The sequence below is a fragment of the Tachyglossus aculeatus genome, chromosome 4 (genome assembly GCF_015852505.1).
Source record: "Tachyglossus aculeatus isolate mTacAcu1 chromosome 4, mTacAcu1.pri, whole genome shotgun sequence".
NCBI lineage: Eukaryota > Metazoa > Chordata > Mammalia > Monotremata > Tachyglossidae > Tachyglossus > Tachyglossus aculeatus.
Genome location: NC_052069.1, coordinates 137,224,863 through 137,244,553, shown reverse-complemented (window position 1 = coordinate 137,244,553; position 19,691 = coordinate 137,224,863). Strand labels below are relative to the sequence as shown.

General features: G+C 52.2%; 1 protein-coding gene across 11 annotated transcripts in view; it reads left to right on the top strand.

The window, feature by feature from the left end:
• Positions 1-19,691, top strand: part of DYSF (dysferlin) — a 157,711-nt gene that overhangs the window by 65,144 nt on the left and 72,876 nt on the right. For all 11 annotated transcript variants that reach the window (XM_038744614.1, XM_038744611.1, XM_038744609.1 and 8 more), the window contains 9 exons: positions 512-678; positions 2,281-2,395; positions 2,909-3,014; positions 3,139-3,281; positions 4,796-4,969; positions 12,440-12,533; positions 13,146-13,223; positions 16,871-17,052; positions 18,337-18,477. In XM_038744614.1, coding sequence (XP_038600542.1) covers positions 512-678; positions 2,281-2,395; positions 2,909-3,014; positions 3,139-3,281; positions 4,796-4,969; positions 12,440-12,533; positions 13,146-13,223; positions 16,871-17,052; positions 18,337-18,477 — 1,200 coding nt within the window. The remainder of the gene's footprint in view (positions 1-511; positions 679-2,280; positions 2,396-2,908; positions 3,015-3,138; positions 3,282-4,795; positions 4,970-12,439; positions 12,534-13,145; positions 13,224-16,870; positions 17,053-18,336; positions 18,478-19,691) is intronic.

Here is a 19,691-nt window from a genome sequence, read left to right as displayed (position 1 = left end):
TTAAGCCCTGGGCCCTACTGGCAATAAGCAATTACAGATAATTTCTTTCCCCCACTTCAAAGGCTTATTGAAGGCACATCTCTTCCAAGAGGCCTTCCCAAATTAAGCCCCGTTTTTCCTCATCTTCCCCTCCTTTCTGCATCACCTTGATTTGTTCCGTTTGCTCTTCCCCCCTCCCAGCCCCACACCCCTTATGTACATATCTGTCATTTTATTTATTTGCATTGATGTCTGCCTCCCGCCTCTAGACTGTAAGATTGTTGCGGACAGGGAATGTGACTGTTTATTGTTGTCATACACTCTTCCAAGCACTTAGTACAGTGCTCTGTACACAGTAAGCGCTTAATAAATACGGCTGAATGATTGATTGAATGAATGAACAGTCTGAGGCTCCACTGTCCGGAGCAGCATTCGGGCAGCTTTGTCTCTGAGGAAAGACCCTCCAGCCCAGCCATCTCCGCCCCTCCCTCGGTCCCTCTGTCCGTCCCTCCTGCTCTGTCCCCTCGTGCAGTACGAAAACCAGACTAAGCTGGCCCTGGTGGGCAACTGGGGCACAACGGGCCTCACCTACCCGAAGTTCACGGACGTCACGGGCAGGATCAAACTTCCCAAGGACAGCTTCAGGCCCTCCGCCGGCTGGGCCTGGTCCGGGGACTGGTTCATCTGCCCCGAGAAGACGTGAGTAGCCCGAGCTGAACGTCTTCACCCGGCCGGCCACCACCCCTCTCCCTCCCCTCCTTCCCGACTTCTCTCTCCCAGCCCCCTGCTCCTGTCCTCCTCTTTCCCCTCTTCCTCCTCCTCTTTGCTCAGCTCCCTCCTGTTGCCATTCACTCTCTTCACTTGGCCACCTAGAGGCAGCCGCAGTCTAGCGGAAAGAGCACGGGCCTGGGCGTCAGAGGACCTGGGTTCTAATCCTGCCTCTGCCACCTGCCTGCCGTATGACCCTGGGCAAGTCACTTCACTTCCCCGGGCCTCAGTTTTCTCATCTGTAAAATGGGGGTTCAATGCCTGTTCTCCCTTCCCCGAAGACTGTGATCCCCAGGTGGGACAGGGATTGTGTTCATCCTGATTTTCCCGTCTCCGTCTTCCCCAGCACATAGTAAGTGCTTAACAAATAACACTATTATTATCATGATCATGGTGATTATTCCTGTCCGTGACCTCTTTCTTCCTTCCTTTCTCCTCCTCCCTCCTGGATTGAGGGTGAGATCTGGGTGTGGGATCAGGGTTTGGGTGGTGAGGTTGGATGGGGGTAAGGTTTATGTGTTAAGTCGGGATCCTGGGTCTGGAATAGAGTTAGGGTTAGGGTCGCTGTGGGGACTGAGGATTAAGGGTTAGGTTAGGGTCAGGGGTCAGTTTGGGATGAGTGAGATTGGGGGGCAGGGTTGGGTGGTAGAGTTGAGGACAGGGGTCAGGAGTTCTCTCTTTTCTGTGGACAAATCTATAACTGAACAGAGATCATTGATTTACCGCAGATCACCCTTTGGGCCCGTGGTGTTCACTGTTTGTTATCGGCCTTTGGTGGGCTCTGAAGAGCAGCCCGTCTTCCCTCTGCTCCTCCCCAAGTGCCCGGCAGCAGCGACAACCGGTGAAATTACCGTAGTCTGGGTGGGCTGGGGAAGGGAAGATGTGAGGTCTGAGGTGCAAACAACGGAGAAGTGCCTCTGTATTCCTCTCCCTTCCCTGCTTTAGGAACATTTGTCCAAAACTCAGTTAAAAAGGGAACTCCCAGCACAGCCGTGGGCCTCTTGAGGTCAACTGGTCCATCTCCCTGCCTCCAGGAATGTGGCAGGGGAGAGGGAAGAGGATGTGGAGAAGCAGCGTGGCTTAGTGGGAAGCAGCATTGCTTAGTGGATAGAGCACAGGCTTGGGAGTCAGAAGGACCTGAGTTCTAATCCTCAATCCGCCACATGTCTGCTGTGTGACCCTGGGCAAGTCACTTTACTTCTCTGTGCCTCATCTGTAAAAAATGGGGATTAAGAGTGTGAGCCCAGTGTGGAACAGGGACTTTGTCCAACCTGATTAATTTGTATCCACCCCAGTGCTTACAACAGTGCTTGACACATAGTGAGTGCTTAATAAATACCATGATTATTATTATTATGTGGGGTCGGGGGCCGATCTGGGGTGATGGAGCGGTGGCTCCTGGCTTGGGGGAGCCAGGGTGAAGTTATAGGTGTGTATGTGTGATCATTTTATTCTCTCTTCCTCCTCCTCCTCCTCCTCCTCTTCCTCCTTCTCCTCTTCTCCCTTCTGTTGCCACTGCTGCTCCCATCCCAGCCTCCTACACGATGCAGATGCGGGCCACCTGAGCTTCGTGGAGGAAGTGTTTGAGAACCAGACCCGCCTGCCCGGAGGCCAGTGGATACACATGAGCGAGGCCTATACGGATGTGGTGAGGGAGATCGCCCGGCCCCCGTCTGCCTGCGGGATTGAGGGGGCGGGGGTCCACTCTGCTTCGTCCAATCGTGAGAAGTATGACTCTGGGATTGGTGAAACACCTACTGTATGCCAAGCACTGTGCTGTGTACTAGGGTATACAAAGTGAGCAGAGTTTCACAGTCTCTGTCGCCACATGGGGTTCAGAGACTGTCTGTCTCTTTCTCGTTCTCTCTTGTTCTACCCCTTCCCTCCCTCCCTCTTTCTTTATGTCTCTTCTGTCCCATTTCTGTGCTTCTCTCTTTCTCTCTCTTTTTGTTTTTCTGTCGTTGATTCTGTTTGCTTCTTGTTGTCTGTCTCCTTTGCCGTCTCTTGGCCTCTCGCTCTCTCTCTCCCTCTTTACCTGCTCCACCTCTTTGTCTGTGTCTCTGAGCATGCCTGCCTCTGTCTCCACCTTTGAGCCCCACCTCTGTCTCTGAGCCCTGCCCATCTCTGTGTCTATGTCTCTGAGCCCCGCCTGTCTCTGTAGAACGGGGAGAGAGTGCTCCCCAAAGATGACATCGAGTGCCCCCCGGGCTGGCAATGGGAAGATGAAGAGTGGAGCACTGATCTGAACCGCGCCGTGGATGAGCAAGGTACCGTGGGGGTGGGGTGCGGGGTGGGGGGCTTCCTCCCCTTCTCCGGTACGGTGAGGGAGGGGCTGGGGAAGGTGGGCCCGTCCCCACCGGCCCCCCGCCGAGACTCTGCACGCCCCCGCAGGGTGGGAGTACGGCGTGACTGTGCCCCCGGACCGCAGGCCCAAACACTGGGTCCCAGCCGAGAAGATGTACCACGTCAACAGGCGTCGGCGTTGGGTGCGACTGCGCAGGAGGAGCCCTGACCAGATGGAGGCCGTCAGGAAGGTGCCCACCCCCTTCCCTGCCCACCCCTCCTCCCACCTGGCCAGACCCTGGGAAGTGGGGATGGGGCAAACGCACCTACCGATCATACCCGCCGCCCATCCTGACAGCCAGGTCCAGCGATGATGGCAGGGAGCTGATGGGGACAGAGCACTGGCGTCGAGTCGGAAGGACCTGGGCTCTAATCTTGGCTCTGCCACACGTCTGCTGTGGGACCTTGGACAAGTCACTTTACTTCTCTGTGCATCAGTTACCACATCTGAGTGTGGAATGAGTCCCGTGTGGGACAGGGATTGCGTCCAACCTGATTAACCTGTAATAATAATAATAAAATGATGGCATTTGTTAAGTGCTTACTATGTGCTAAGCACTGTACTAAGCGCTCGGGTAGATACAAGGTAATCAGGTTGTCTCACATGGGGCTCAGAGTCTTAATCCCCATCTTACAGATGAGATAACTGAGGCACAGAGAAGTTAAGTGACCTGCCCAAAGTCACTTTGCTGACAAGTGGCAGAGGTGGGATTTGAACCCTGTACCTACCCCAGTACTTAGAACAATGCTTGGCACATAATAAGCCCTTAACTAGTATCATAATTATTATTATTATTGTCATCAGGGCCAGGTGTGGTGCTGACACATCGGGGAGAGGTGGGATAATAATAATAATAATGATGGCATTTATTAAGGCTTACTAGGTGCAAAGCACTGTTCTAAGTGCTGGGGAGGTTACAAGGTGATCAGGTTGTCCCACGGTGGGCTCACAGTCTTCATCCCCATTTTCCAGATGAGGTAACTGAGGCCCAGAGAAGTGAAGTGACTTGCCCAAAGTCACACAGCTGACAATTGGCAGAGCCGGGATTTGAACCCATGATCTCTGACTCCAAAGCCTGTGCTCTTTCCTACTGAGCCACGCTGAATCCAGGAGTGGGGGGCTTTCTGGAGGAGGGTCCCTTGGCTGCTAGCCAGCCTAGGAGAATGGACTGAAGGAGGCTTCCTCTGCTGTCCATAGGCCCGAGCTCTGGGGCGGGAGATGGAAGTCTGGGTGGGAGCCAGTTGGAAGGAGAGAGCTGGGGGACACTGGGAGAGTAGTGCAGGTCGGCAGGGTGGGTGGTCCCTGGTCCCCCTCAGAGAACTCTGAAGATGCGGAGGTGGAATTTCCCAATTACCCCCTGCTGGAGCCTCGTCTACTCAACTGCCTGATTTCTTTTGGGCCCAGGGCCTTGGGCTAACACAAATTTTCAGGGTCTCCCGGTCAAGGGGGCTATTCCATCACTTCCCATCGTGGTCCCTGTCCCTGGCTCCTAAGGGAAACCCCATTATGGTTAGGGAGGATGTTTATTGATCGGCCCGAAGAGTGTTTCTTTTTGAACCCCCTCTCCATTTGTTGGTCCTTTCCCCTGACCCCCAAACTAGGGGACTCAGGATGGGGCCTGTCCTGCTCCCATCTCTCTCTCTGTCTCTGTCGGTCCATCTGGGTGCCGGTCGATTTAGGTCTGTCTGTCTGTCTGTTTGGCAGCCGCTGCAGGAGGAGCTGGAGGGCGAGGGGTGGGAGTACGCCTCCCTTTTCGGCTGGAAGTTTCACCTCAAGCCTCGCAAGACGGACGCCTTCCGCCGCCGCCGCTGGCGCCGCCGCATGGAGCCCCTGGAGCGCACTGGGGCGGCCGCCGTCTTTGCCCTGGAAGGGGCCCTGGTATGGACCACAGGCGCGGTTTCGGGCCTGCGAGGTTGTTGGGGGATGCAGTGTGTGGGGTTGGGGGTACATTATTCGGTGGCTGTTGCCATCAGGGGGGCGGTGGGTGGAGGCATGGTGTTGCAGGGGGACAGGCGGTGCCTGCGGCAGATTGTCTGGTGGTCTAGTCCGTCTCTCACTTGTATTTATTGAGCCCGTACTGTGTGCAGAGGGAGTACGATAAAACAATAAACAGATACATTTCCTGCCCACAGCAAGCTTACAGTCTAGAGGGGGAGATAGACATTAATATAAGGCTGTGGTGCCTGAGGATATATTGTCTGGGGGAGCATGGGATCTTGGGGCGATGCAGAGTCTAGGGGCTGGGGTGCCTGGGGACACATCGTCTTGGGGAGCATGGCTTCTTGGAGGAAATAGTGTCTGGGGGGCCATGGTGGCCGGGGACACATTATCTGGAGGGGCATGGTATCTGGGGACTGTGATGCCCAGGGACACATTGTCAGGTGAGCACAGTGTCTGGAGGCCATAGTGCCCGGAGACAGATTGTCCGGGGAAGATGGTGTCTGGGGGCTGTGATGCGGTCCACATTGCCTAGTGTCGGGGGGCTAGGGTGCCCGGGGACATGTCTGGGAGCCGCAGTTTCTGGGGTTTGTAGTGTGAGGGACACATTGTCTGGGGGACACGGTGCTTGGGGGTCGGGGTGTCCGGGGTTTTCCGGCTCCCTGCCTGCCATGGACTTCTGTGCTCGGGCCTAGCAGCCAAGTATTTTGGGGTGTTTGGGTTGGGCCTGGGTGGCATGGGTGCCCCAGGGCCGGGGGTGGGGGTTGCTCCCGCTAGGATGTGACCCCATGGAGGACTAGGACAGTCAGGAATTGTGACTGTGTTATGGATGGGAGATTTGTGGCCCCGGGCCCCCGAGGCCCCCAGAGCCCCCAGAGAGATTGCCTCCTCATCAGGCCCGCAACATGGGTGCTTGGGGCTGGTCCGGATTCCAGAGGTGTGGCTGATTCCGGCCCGTCCCCTCCCTCCCAATGCTCACACTGAGTCTCCGTAGCTGAACAGGGTTGGGGGGTGGGACTGGGGGCCATTGTGGGGGACGGGGGAAGGGGTATGTGGGTGACTTGACTGGGGGTCTTTGCAGGGAGGTGGGGACAGGGGTCATTGCAGGGAGATGGGGACATTGCAGGGGATGGAGTCCGGCTGAGTAGGTAAAGGGGATCAGAGGAAACAGGACCCAAGGGCTTCTGTATAGGGCTGGAAAGACCCCAGCCTGCCCGCTTCTCTTCAGCCCTGCTCCTGCCCGCTCTGCCAAAACCCTACCCTCTCTTCCCTTCCCACTCAAAGCACCCGCCAATCCTCTACAACGACAGCATGTCAACGTCCGAAGGGATTGCTAACCTCTGGCTGGGTGGTTTGCCTAAACTCATCCCCCTAGGGATAAATGAGCACCCCCCATCCCCCATCAGAGAGGTTGAGCGGCTGTCCTGAGGCCACACAGCAGGCGCACCGCAGAAAGGAGAATCAAAACTCCCCATCCTCAGGGTTTCAGAGGCCGGGCCCCTCTCCCACCGCCGGGCCGCGGGCCAGCCCTCTCAGCCCCCACCAACCCCGGGCCCGTTTCCCTCCCCGGCCTCCAAAGCGTGTTCAGAGCTGCGTCTCTCCCCGCGAGCGAGCGAGTGAGACCTTGAGAATCAGACATGTTGAAACCATATCATCTGCCGTCTAGACCCTAGCATTATTCCATTTTGCTATTACTTTTTTCCAGCTAATATCCTGGCTTTCCAAAGACCCCGGGTTTCCCAATCCTACTTGGCGTTCCCACAGAGCCAGAGGACCGCTCTCCTGAGCACAGAGCCTCCATTCTAGTCAGCTCTGGGCTCTGGCTCGCTCCAGCGCCCAGATCGCCGCCTCTTGATATTTGAACTCGGTGGTGAATTGAAACAAGTGACTGCGTGGAATTAGATCATGCCATTCTTTTCCTCCCCGCCCTCCGCAGCCCAGAATAGATTCCCAGAGCGATTTTTCCGCTCTGGAGAGGGTGGGCGGGGGGAGCCCTTGTGCTACATGAGGACCGAAGAGGGATGTCCCCCACCCTGTCTGCCCCTTGCCTGCCTCTTTTGTCCCCTGCCGGGCCCTGAAGGTGGGGCGGCTCAGCCCGGCTGTGACCCTGCCACTCTCCCTGTGGGCAACTGTGCAGAAGGCCAGGCCCAAATTCACCTCCAGACCTTCACCCGTCCTGCCCCCTCCAACTCCCTCAACAGGTCACTTTTAATTATTATTATTATTATTAACAATTCTAATAAATTAATAATAATAATAATTCTAGACTGTGAGCCCACTCTTCTAGATTGTGAGCCCACTGTTGGGTAGGGACCGTCTCTATATGTTGCCAACTTGTACTTCCCAAGCACTTAGTACAGTGCTCTGTACACCGTAAGCGCTCAATAAATACAATTGAATGAATGAATATTAATATTATTATATTTGTTAAGTGCTTACTTTGTGTCGAGCTCTGTTCTAAGCTGTGAGGTAGATACAAGTTAATTTGGTTGTCCCACATGGGGCTCACAATGTAGGTAGGAGGGAGAATGGGTATTGAATCCCCGTTTTATAGTTGAGGAATCTGAGGCACAGAGAGGTGAAGCGACTTGCCTAGGGGCACACAGCAAGCAAGTGGCAGAGACTGGATGAGAACCCAAGTCCTGTAGCTCCCAGGCCCATGCTCTATCCACGAGGACACGCTGATTCTCAGTCTTCCCCTAGAGCCCTGTGTGGGGGCAGGAGGGCATTTAGTTTCATCATCCTTTCCTACCAAATGTCTCATTGGTCCTCACGTCTGCGAGGCTGGGAGGTGGGTGGTCCTGCCAATTATCTAGATGGGAAGACTGAGGTCCAGAATTTGCCCAGTCTCCCCACTCCCACCCCTGGACTCTTTGACTAGTTTTCCACTGGATGGGTGAGATCCAGCATTCATTTGTTCATTTACTGTGTGTAGAGCACTGTACTAAGCTCTTGGGAGTGTACAATACAACAGTGAACTGACACAGTCCCTGCCTGCAACAAACTTACAGTCTAGGGTAGGGGAAGAACAGGGATTAATATAAATAAATAAACTACAGATAAGGACATACGGGGCTGTGGGGTGGGGAGGGGGGAAGAACAAATGGAGCGAGTCAGGGCTACATAGAAGGGATTGGGAAGGGTTTAATCAGGGCTTAAACAGCGTGAGGCGCAACATGGCTTAGCAGAGGCCAGGCCTGGGAATCAGAGGACCAAAGTTCTAATCTCAGCTTTACCTCTTACCTGCTGTGTGACCTTGGACAAGTCATTTTACTTGTCTGTGTCTCAGTTTCCTCATGCGTGAAGTGGAGATTTGATACCTGTTCTCCCTCCCCCTAAGATTGTGAGCCCTATGTGGGATAGGGACTGTGTCCAACCTGATTAACTTGCATCTACCCCATTTGTGCTTATCAAATACCAGAATTATTATTATTATTGTAAATGGCCCCATTGTCTTGACCCTCCATCAGTCAATCAGTGGTATTTAAAGTGCTTAATTACCTTGACCCATCCTATCTCACCTCACTACTCTTACTACAGCCCAGCCCTCCCTCACACTTTGGTCCCCTAATACTAACCTTCTCACTGTGAGATAATTCTATCTCACTGCTGACCTCTCACCCACATCCTACCTCTGGCCTGGAACGCCCTCCCTCCTCATATCGGACAGATAACTTCTCTTCCCCACTTCAAAGTCTTATTGAAATCACATCTCCTCCAAGAAGCCTTCCCAGACTAAGCCCTCCTCTCTTCCTCTCCCACTCCCTTCTGCGTCAACCTGACTTGCTCCCTTCATTTATCCTCCCTCCGATCCCCACAGCACCTATGTATATATATATATATATATATTTATTTACTTGTATTAATGCCTCTCTCCCCTTCTAATAATAATACAATTATGATGGCATTTATTAAGCGCTTACTATGTGCAAAGCACTGTTCTAAGCACTAGGGGGGAATACAAGGTGATCAGGTTGTTCCACTTGGGAAAAGATGAGGTAACTGAGAAGTGAAGTGAAGTGAAGAGAAGTGAAGTGACTTGCCCAAAGTCACACAGCTGACAATTGGCGGAGCTGGGATTTGAACCCATGACCTCTGACTCCAAAGCCTGTGCTCTTTCCATGGAGCCATGCTGCTTCTAGAGTGTGAGCTAGTTGTGGGCAAGAAATGTGTCTGTATGTTATTATATTGTACTCTTCTGATCGTTCAGTAGAGTGCTTTGCACACAGTAAGCTCTCAGTAAATACAACGGAATGAATGGATATATTGAGTGCTTAATGTGTGCACAGTACTATACTAAGCACTTGGGAGAGTATGGTATTGCTGGTAGAAACAATCTCTGCACTCAAGGAGTTTACAATCTAGCAGTGGGAGATAGACATTAAAATAAATTACAGGTAGGGGAAGAAACTGAGTGTCAGGATAATGACTTCCACCCTAATTTCATTCCTATAGCCTCCCCCAATATGTAGTTGGCACCCTGGTTCCTAAGCTCTGGGTTCTGCCCCCATCCAGTCCTCATGGGGTGAGGGTGCCCGGGAAAAACGGAGATGAGGCCGGCAGGGAGGAAGCTAGACTGTAAACTTGCTATGGGCAGGGAATGTGTCTACCAACTCTGTTTTATTGTACTCTCCAAAGTGCTCCGCATACAGTAATCACTCAATAAATACCACTGATTGATGGGACGATAGGGAAGGAGTGGGATTCAGTCTGGGACTTGTGGGCAGAGCCAGTTGATCATTCTAGGGAAGGTTCCGAGGGCTGGATTTCAATCAATAGTATTTATTGAGTGCTTACTGTGTGCAGAGCACTCTACTGAATCCTTAGGAGAGTACAGTGTAACAGAGTCGGAAGACTTGTTCCCTGCCCACAAGGAGTTTATATTCTACAGGGAATTTGAAGACACCATGCAAGTCTGAAAACCATTGTCCCCTTGGGGGCAAGAGTTTGGCTGAGGGGAGAGCAAGGGAGGGTTCCCCAGTTCTTTAATTCTGAAAGAGAAAAACCTACAAAGGAGGTGTGCCTGTGTGTGTGTGTGTGTGTGTGTGTGTGTGTGTGTGTGTGTTTAACCGTGTAAGTTAAGTGAACCTCAGATTTGAGTTTTTTTCATCTGAAAATTTGCTGTAATAATAATAACAATAATAATTATGGTACTTGGCAAGCACTTACTATCTGCCCAGCACTCCTCTAAGTGCTGAGGTAGATACAGATTAATCAGTTTGTACATAGTTCCTGTCCCACTTGGGGCTCAGACTCTTAATCTCCATTTACAGATGAGGTAACTGAGGTCCAGAAAAGTGAAGTGAATTGCCCAAAGTCACACAGCAGACATGTGGCAAAGCCAGGATTAGAACTGATTTCCAGGCCAATGCTCTATCCACTAAGGCACACAAAGAGGTTTTCCAGCACACTTTTCAGCCCATTTTTGGAAATGAAAAGCCAGGACCGGCTAAAGGGAGGGTGACCTTTATCTCTGGGGGCATGACGGTGGGAGTCTATGAGCCCACTGGGGTGGGCTGCCTTTTGGACCGGGACTCCTCAGCGGGGGCTAGGGGTGGCTGGGAGATGCCTGGGTAGCAGCTGAGCGCTCTTCATTTTGCTGCTCTGAGATCCAGTCCCTCGCTGGGATGAGCTCTGAAGTTTCACAAAGGCTTTGGCATCCGCCACCAAGTTCCGATTCCGGAAATGATATGGGATTGAGCCCGGCTTCTCCCCTTCAGGGGAGATCCCCCTAGATCGCCAGAACATTCCTCTTCTCCGACTGCCGCTGGGTTTTCCTCCTCTCCATGTTCCACTCAATTAGCTGTGAGGCCTGGGGTCTTTCCTGGATGTTTCTGGATGGCCAGTTAGTACAAGGATCTGTCTCGCTGGAAAAGCTCCAGCTTTACCTATGTCCCGAAGGGAAACCCCGATTCCCAGCAGCGTGGCTTAGTGGATAGAACACAGGCCTGGGATTCAGAAGGATCTCGGTTCTAATCCTGGCTCTGCCACCTGTCTGCTGAGTGATCTTGGGCAAGTCACTTCACTTCTCTGAACCTCAGTTACCTCATCTGTAAATGGGGATTAAGAGTGTGAGCCCCTCTCCGAGCCTCAGTTACCTCATCTGTAAAATGGGGATTCAAACTGGGAGCCACACGTGGGACAGGGACTGTGTCCAACCTGCTTAACTTATATCTACGCCAGTACTTAGAACAGTGCTTGGCACATAGTAAGTGCTTAACAAGTACCATAATTATTATTATTATTATTACTAGTAGAAAACTCGCTCCTGGCCCTTGAGGGGCTGGAAATCTATTAAGAGTGGCAGGAGAGCCCAAAGTTCTGCCCATACCAGGTCAAGTGGTTTTAGAGGTCCTGGGCCCCAGAACACCCACTAAAACTGCCCCTTCCTCATTTACCTTCCTGTGCCCCCTCAGCTTTTGGGACTTTTGGGAGTCGCCCGGATCCAAAACCAGCCCCAGCGGGGAAGGCCGAGACCAACCCGTGGTGGATGAGACTGGTCAGAAATGCTGGCTCTCTCCTCTTCCTTCCCTCTGGGAGGGGAAAATGAAACTGAACATATCCAGAAAGAATTTCTTCCCGCGTCCTGAAAAAAACCTGACCTTTCAAACGACCCTTTGAGGTTTCTTCGAACAGATCACATCTCTCTGGTTAGGAAGGGAATGCAGTCGACGCTGAGCAATCTGCCTGAGGATTCTCCAATTTGTGGATTATCCATCCCCACTTCTCTTTTATTCTTGTTTCTCTCCAAACCCTCCTCCCCACCTGACTCTAGGCCTACAATGTCCCCCATCATCTCCCAGCATCCCCTGGGCTGCAGGGGGAACCCCGGGAAGGTGGGGCAGGCTGAAAGAGGTACTGAAGGCTGGTTGATCATTTTGTGCTGACTGCAAGACTAGGGTATGAACACTGCAGGGGTCTATGGGCTGGGTAAGACAGACAGGGAAGACAGGGTGGACAGGGGACTGACCCATGAGGGATTTGGGGGGTAGAGGGCCTGCCCTTCCTCCTCAATTGCCTCCATCACTGAGGAGGGTTTTGTACAACTGCCCCTTTCTCAGGCCACTACTTCTCTACCTGTAAAATAATAATAATAGTATTCGTTATGCACTTACTAAGTGGCAGGCACTGTGCTAAGCACTGGAGTAGAGTCAAGATAATCAGATCGAAAACAGCCCCTGTCCCATGTGGGGCTCCCAGTCTAAGTAAGAGGGAGAACAGTTATTGAATCCCCATTTGACAGGGAAACCGAGGCCCAGAGAAGTGAAGTGACTGGCCCAAGGCCACACAGCAGGGCGAGGCACATGGTCCAGGGGTCGGTGTCTCGGCAGGGTGACCACTCTGGTAAAGAGGGGTGCAGGGGACACTGACCCTTTCTCACTACCAACCGGGCTCTCTCTCTCACCCCAGGGTGGCGTGGTGGATGACAGGAGCGATGATTCAAAATCCGTTTCCACATTGAGCTTTGGGGTGAACAGACCCACCATCTCCTGCATCTTTGACTGTGAGTGACCCTGCCCGGGGAGTTGCGGGGGTGGCAGTTCCCAGGACAGCCAAGAGGAGCCGGCCCTGGACGAATCTTCCTTCTCCCCACTTCTCTCCTTCCCTCTCCCCGGTTCTGGAGTGCAGTGCATGCTAGGGGGGTGGGCAAGAGGAGACCTGGGGACTGGAGTAAGCGCGAATGGACAGCTGAGCCATCGATGTGCTGGATTCTCTCTCTGGTGACCGTCGATTTTGGATTATCTGGGATGTGTTTTAGCCAGGGTGTGGATTATCTGTGGCAGGTTCCTACCAGCTGGAAGCCGGCCCCTTCTCCCCCAACCTTCTGGAACCAGCTGTCTGCTTTGTCTCTCGCTCTCTCTCTCTGTGTCACTCATCCCTCCCCTTCCATTGACGCAGGGCCGTCTGCCCTCTGTGCCACTTCCATTTTGCATATGTCACGTTGTTCTGGATTATCCTGCAGCAGGGTCGGGGTGGCAGAGGGACTGTTGTTGACCTGCTTCTCCCCCATCTAGTTCCCCACCTAGTTGTCCCTCCTTCCGCCTGGGTGATGATCTCCCTGCTTGGTCTCCCAGAAGCTCACCTTGCCCCTTTTTTCTCTTTCTCTGGGATGAAGGCGGGAACAGGTACCACCTACGCTGTTATATGTACCAGGCCCGGGACCTTGTAGCCATGGATAAAGACAGCTTCTCAGGTACATGCCGACACTCCCGATGGGCTGGGAGGGGTCAGGGGGTCTCTAGGACACCTGGGGAGGGGTGTGGGCTGGACCACAGACTCCTCTTCCCCGACCCTGCCTCACCCTGAAGACTGGAGGGATCTAAGCAGGAGGGATCTAAGTGAGACTAAAGGGAGAATCAATCAATCGGTCGTATTTGAGTACTTACTGTGTTTAGAGCACCATATTAAACACTTGAGAGAGTATGATATAACAGAGTTGGTAGACACATTCTCTGCCCACAAGGAGCTTACAATCTAGATGGGGAGTCAGACATTAATATAAATAAGAAGCAGCATGGATCAGAGGAACAAGCACGGGCTTGGGAGTCAGAGGTCATGGGTTCTAATCCCAGCTCTGCCACTTGTCAGCTGTGTGACTTTGGGGAAGTCACTTAAACTCTCTGTGCCTCAGTTCCCTCACCTGGAAAATGGGGATTAGGACTGTGAGCCCCATGTGGGACAACCTGATTACCTTGTGTCCCCCTAGTGCTTGGAACAGTGCTTGGCACATAGTAAGCGCTTAACAAATGCCACCATTATTATTATTGTAAATAAATTACAGATATGTACATAAGTGCTGTGGGGCTGAGGATGGGGCGAATATCAGGGGCTTAACGAGTACAGATCCGAATGCAGAGGCGACGCAGAAGGGAGAGGGTGTAGGAGAAAAGAGAGCTTAGTCGGGGAAGGCCTCTTGGAGGAGATGTGATTTTAAAGGTGGGGAGAGTGGTATTCTGCTCTTCTCTGAGCAGAAGAGGGGTGGCAGGAGCTGGACTGGAGGATGGTGGGAAACCATGGAATCACTTTCCCTGGGGAGAATCGCATCAATTCAGGAAGGGTTTGGAGGAGATGCAGCTTTGTGTTACGGGGGCAGGGATGGAGGGGTGGGAGATGGTGAGGAGCCCCATTTTCTGGGCCGGGGCCACTGGTTTTCCAAGAGACAGATGTGGCCCCCTGGCACCATCATTCAACCTGCATATCTGGAGCCCTGCCGAGTACAGTTCCCACAGAGGATTTGACCTGCAGTTCGTGGCCACAGCTCACCGCATGGTCCGACTACGGTGGGGGCCTGGAGCCTCCTGAAGAGTTGGCTAAATCGAGGCAGAAAGTTTCTGCCAGCTGATGGCCCCTCCCTGCTTCCCCCCGGCCCCTGGCTGTATTTCACCAAAGAGCAGCGTCGCGTCGCCTGAGTGATGGATGGGGTCGTAAGCCCTGTGCCCGGGCGTGCGCTGGCAGCCGCTCCTCTCTCTGTGCTCATTTTTCATGCTTGGAACAGGGCCCTTGGCAGACCACATGCAAATGAACCCAAATCAGCATGCAAATATATGCAAACGAGCACCCTCAGGTCCCACATTAATGGAGCCTCCTTCCAGGAGGTAATGAGCAGCATCTGCTGGGAGGGTCTGGGCTGAGAAGCAGCTTGGCCTAATGGATCGAGCCGGGGCTTGGGAGTCAGAAGGACCCGGGATCCGCCACTTGTCTGCCATGTGACCTTGGGCAAGTCACTTCACTCCTCTGTGCCTCAGTTCCCTCAGCTGTAAGATTGGGATTGAGTCTGTGAGCACCATGTGGGACAGAGACTGGGTCCAACCTGATCTACCCAGCACTTAGAACAGTGTGTGGCACATAATATTAATAATAATGATGGTATTTGTTAAGCACTTACTATGTGCGATGCACTGTTCTAAGCGCTGGTGGGGGGATACAAGGTGATCAGGTTGTCCCGCGTGGGTCTCACAGTCTTAATCCCCATTTTACAGATGAGGTAACTGAGGCACAGAGAACTTGTGACTTGCCCGAAGTCACACGGCTGACAATTGGCGGAGACAGGATTTGAACCCATGACCTCTGACTCCGAGATGTCCAAGTAGAGCTATCCCTCTAGACTGTAAGCTCATGGACAGGGAATGTGTCTGTTATATTGTTATATTGTTCACTTCCAAGTGCTCAGTGCAGTTCTCTGCATGCAGTAAGTGCTCAGTAAATGCTATTGATTGAAGGAGAGAGACCAGGGCAGGAGATGTAGATTTGGGAATAATAATCATAATGATGGTATTTGTTAAGTGCTGACTATGTGCAAAGCACTGTTCTAAGCCCTGGGGGGATATAAGGTGATCAGGTTGTCCCACAGGGGGCTCACAGTCTTAATCCCCATTTTACATATGAGGGAACTGAGGCCCAGAGAAGTTAAGTGACTTGCCCAAAGTCACATAGCTGACAATTGGCAGAGTCAGGATTTGAACCCATGACCTCTGACTCCAAAGCCTGTGCTCTTTTCACTGAGCCACACTGCTTCTTCGATCATCTGTGTAGAGATGGTAGTTGAAGTCATGGGAGCAAATGAGTTCTCCAAGGGAGTAGGTGTAGGGGGAGAATAGGAAGGAACCCAGAACTGAACTCTGAGGGGGTCGGCACATAGTGAGCACTAAACAAATAACACAATTATTATTATTATTAACTGAAGCTTGAGGAATACCCACAGTTAGGAGTGGGAGGAAGTGGAAGACCTCATGAAAGAGACTGAGAATGAGCGGCCAGAGAGATAGGAGGAGAACCAGGAGAGGACAGTGTCAGTGAGGCCGAGATTGGATAATGTTTCCGGCAGAAAAGAGTGGTCGAAGTGTGGAAAGCAGCTAAGAGGTAGAGGAGGATTAGGATGAAACAGAAGCTGTTGCATTTGGCAAGAAGGTGGTCATTAGTGACCTTATTAGAGGGCCATTTCCATGGAGTGAAGGGGGCAGAAACCGGATTGCAAAGGTTCGAATCCTGCCTCCATCACTTACCTGCTGTGAGACCTTGGGCAAATCACTTCACTTCTCTTTGCCTCAGTTCCCTCATCTACGGAATGGGGATTCAATACCTATCCTTCCTTCTACTTAGATTTTGATCTCCATGTGGGACCCTATTATCTTGTGTCTCCCTCAGCACTTAGTACAGTGCTTGGCACATAGTAAGCACTTAAAAATACCACAATTTAAAAATGATTGTTATTATTATTATTATGAGGAAGTGGAGGCAACTCACTCAAGGAGTTTGGAGAGGAATGGGAGGAGGAGGATGGGGCGATAACTGGAGGGAGCCATGGGGTCAAAGGAGGGTTTTTTAGGATAGGAGAGACAGGAGCGTGTTTGAAAACTGTGAGGAAAACGCCACTGGAAAGTGAACATTTGATGGTGGTGGTAAGGAAGGGAAGAAGGGAAGTGGTCAAGTGTTTGGATGAAGTTTGGAGGGATGGGATGGGAGATGCAGGTGGAGGGTGTAGATTTTGAGAGGTGGTGGGGAGATATCTTGAGCTACTTCTGGGGAAGATTGATGAGTCAAAGAGTGGGCAACAGGAGAGTGGGACTGGAGAAGAGCAGGGGAAATTTTAGGAAGATCGCAACTGATGGATTCAATTTTATAGATGAAGTCAGTAGCCAGGCCATTAGGGATAAGAGATGGGTGAGGCGGGGGACAAAGGGATTGAGGAAGGAGTCTGCAACACCTGGCACGGGCAGTGCTCCTGGGAGTCAATCAGGGAGTTGCCGGGAGGAGGACGGGGCAGAGTTGGAGCAAGCGGGAGTCCTGGACATCCCTGCTCTGACGAATCGCCTCCTCTCCATCGCCCGTCGGGCCGCGCAGACCCCTACGCGATCGTCTCGTTCCTGCACCAGAGTCAGAAGACAGTGGTGGCGAAGAACACCCTGAATCCCACCTGGGACCAGACGCTCATCTTCTATGAGATCGAGATCTTTGGGGACCCCCGCAACGTCGCTGAGCTACCCCCGGACATCGTCGTGGAGCTCTACGATCACGACACCTACGTGAGTGGGGCTGGCCCCAATCCCCTTGGGCTGTGAGGCCTCTTCCTAACCTCTCTGGGCCTCTGGCTGTCTCTGGGTTCTCTGGGGAGGATCCGCCCGTCCCCCCCCTCACTGCGGTGGGGTAAGGATGAGTCTGGCAGTGCTTTGGAAAAGAACATGGCCGCAACCCCCCTGTGATTACCGTTCTGAACCTCACGGCCTGCATAACCTGCGGGTTTATGTTTTAAAAAATAAGTATCTGTATTAACGGTCAGTGAATAGGGTGCACGACTCAGTGTAATATGTCTGGATAATTGCGGAACGTGCATATTCAGGGAGTATTACAGGTGGATAAAATAATGGATAAAATAACATCTGCCTCGAGGGGGAGATTGCTGTTTTTGAACAACTTATTTTGAGGGTATTATATTTGGTTAAATGTAGCTTAAGTCTTATTTGGGGGTGCAATGTCGTTGAACAAATGTAGTACAAAACTTGGTTATGTGTGGTATGGGACCTTATTTGGAGATGCATTATATCTGAACAAATATGGTGCTCGTTTGTTTAAATATGATGTGAGCCCTATTTGGACTGCATTGTATTTGAACAAATCTGGTGCCCAGTTTATTTTGGGAGCATGTTCTATAGGGTTAACTCTGGTGTGAATCTTAGTTAGGGCTCTATTGTATTTGAATAATTATGGCAGACAGTATATTTTGGGGCATACCGTACTTTTTCAAATATGGTGCATGTCATGTGTGAGGAGCAGTTAAGGGGTATAAATTCATTCATTCAATCATATTTATTGAGAGCTTACTGTGTGCCGAGCACTGTACTAAGCACTTGGGAAGTAAATATGGTCTTAGTCTTGTTTGGAACAGGCAGAACTCGGATACATTTAATCCAAGCCTTGATTCGGAGGCTTCAGAGAAGCAGCATGGCTCATTGGAAAAGAGCCCGGGCTTTGGAGTCAGAGGTCATGGGTTCAAATCCCGACTCTGCCAATGGTCAGCTGTGTGACTTTGGGCAAGTCACTTCACTTCTCTGGGCCTCAGTAACCTCATCTGTAAAATGGGGATGAAGACTGTGAGCCCCCCGTGGGACAACCTGATCCCCTTGTAACCTCCCCAGCGCTTAGAACAGTGCTTTGTACATAGTAAGCGCTTAATAAATGCCATTATTATTATTATTATTCGGGGTCGAATTGAGCTTGAATGGATTTGATGCTTGTATGAGCGCTGAATGTGAGCACTGGATGGAAGTAGAGGGCTTGAGCACTGAGTGTGAGTGCTGTGTTCCTGGCAGGGAGCGGACGAGTTCATGGGGCGCTGCATCTGCCGTCCGAGCCTGGAGCGGTCCCCGCGACTGGCCTGGTACCCCGTGACCAAGAAAAACAAGCCGGCGGGGGATCTGCTGGCGGCTTTTGAGCTGATCCAGAGAGAGAAGGTGAGGGTCCGGCCGGGTCGGGGCTGCCAACCTGCCATCTCTCCCAAGCTTTGCCCCCTTCACCTCCCTCTCCAACCTCAAGGATGGAGTGAAAAAAGTGGTGCGGGCTGAGGGGCTCGGCCGCCAGCTGGAGGGATTGAAATTAGACCCAAAGAGGTGCCAAAGGGATGATACAATGGGGATCTATTGGCAATTGTCGCTGTGATATTGATTAAGCGCTTCCTGTGAGCAGAGGAATGCACAGATGGGAATTGGTCATTCATTCAATTGTATTTATTGAGCGCTTACTGTGTGCAGAGCACTGTACTAAGAGCTTGGGAAGTACAAGTCGGCAACATATAGAGACAGTCCCTAACCAATAACGGGCTCACGGTCTAGTAGGGGGAGACAGACAACCAAACAAAACATGGAGACAGGCCAGAGGAGTCATGGCCCCTGTCCCTTGGCGGGTGAGGGGGGCTTGCAATCTGAATAAAAGCGGGGAGAGGGGACAGATTCATAAGGAGCATGGTCTAGTGGAAGGAGCGTAGGCCTGAGAGTCAGAGGACCTGGGTTCTAATTCCAGCTTGCCCATCTGTCTGCTGTGTGACTTTGGACAAGGCACTTCACCTCTCTGGGCCTCAGTTTCTTCCTCTGTATAATGGGGATTCAACACATGTTTTCCTTCCTCCTGAGACTGTGAGCCTCAAGTGCGACAGGGACTGTGTCTGACCTGATTATCTTGTCTCCACTGAAGTGCTTGGCACAAAGTAAGCGCTCAACAAGTACCATAATACTAATTATTATTGTTATTAAGGAGGGTTGAAACAATAAAGCACTAAAGCCACAGAATAGCAAAACAACAAAACACACCAAGCAAACACAATGAACAGGCGAGCACTGTGGCTGGAGGGGGAGAGTTTTGGGGCCCCAGCACTGTGGCATTGCATGGCGTTCTCCTTAGCCTGCATTGATTGCCATGTCACACCCCCGCCCGCCTCCTCACCCTCAGAGCCCGGTGCCCTGGTGGGAACCCACCGTGCCAGCCACTGGCACTGTGATCAACTCCCCTGCACTGGTGCTCATCCCAGAAGTCTTGGCACCAAGGCCAATCCGCCATCCCTGGCTAAGACTCATGGCGGCCTTGGGTTCCAAGCCATGGACGGGGACTCCACAATACTTGGGTGGGGTGAGGAGAGGCCACCCGAGGATGGGGGTCCCGGGGTCCCCGCTCA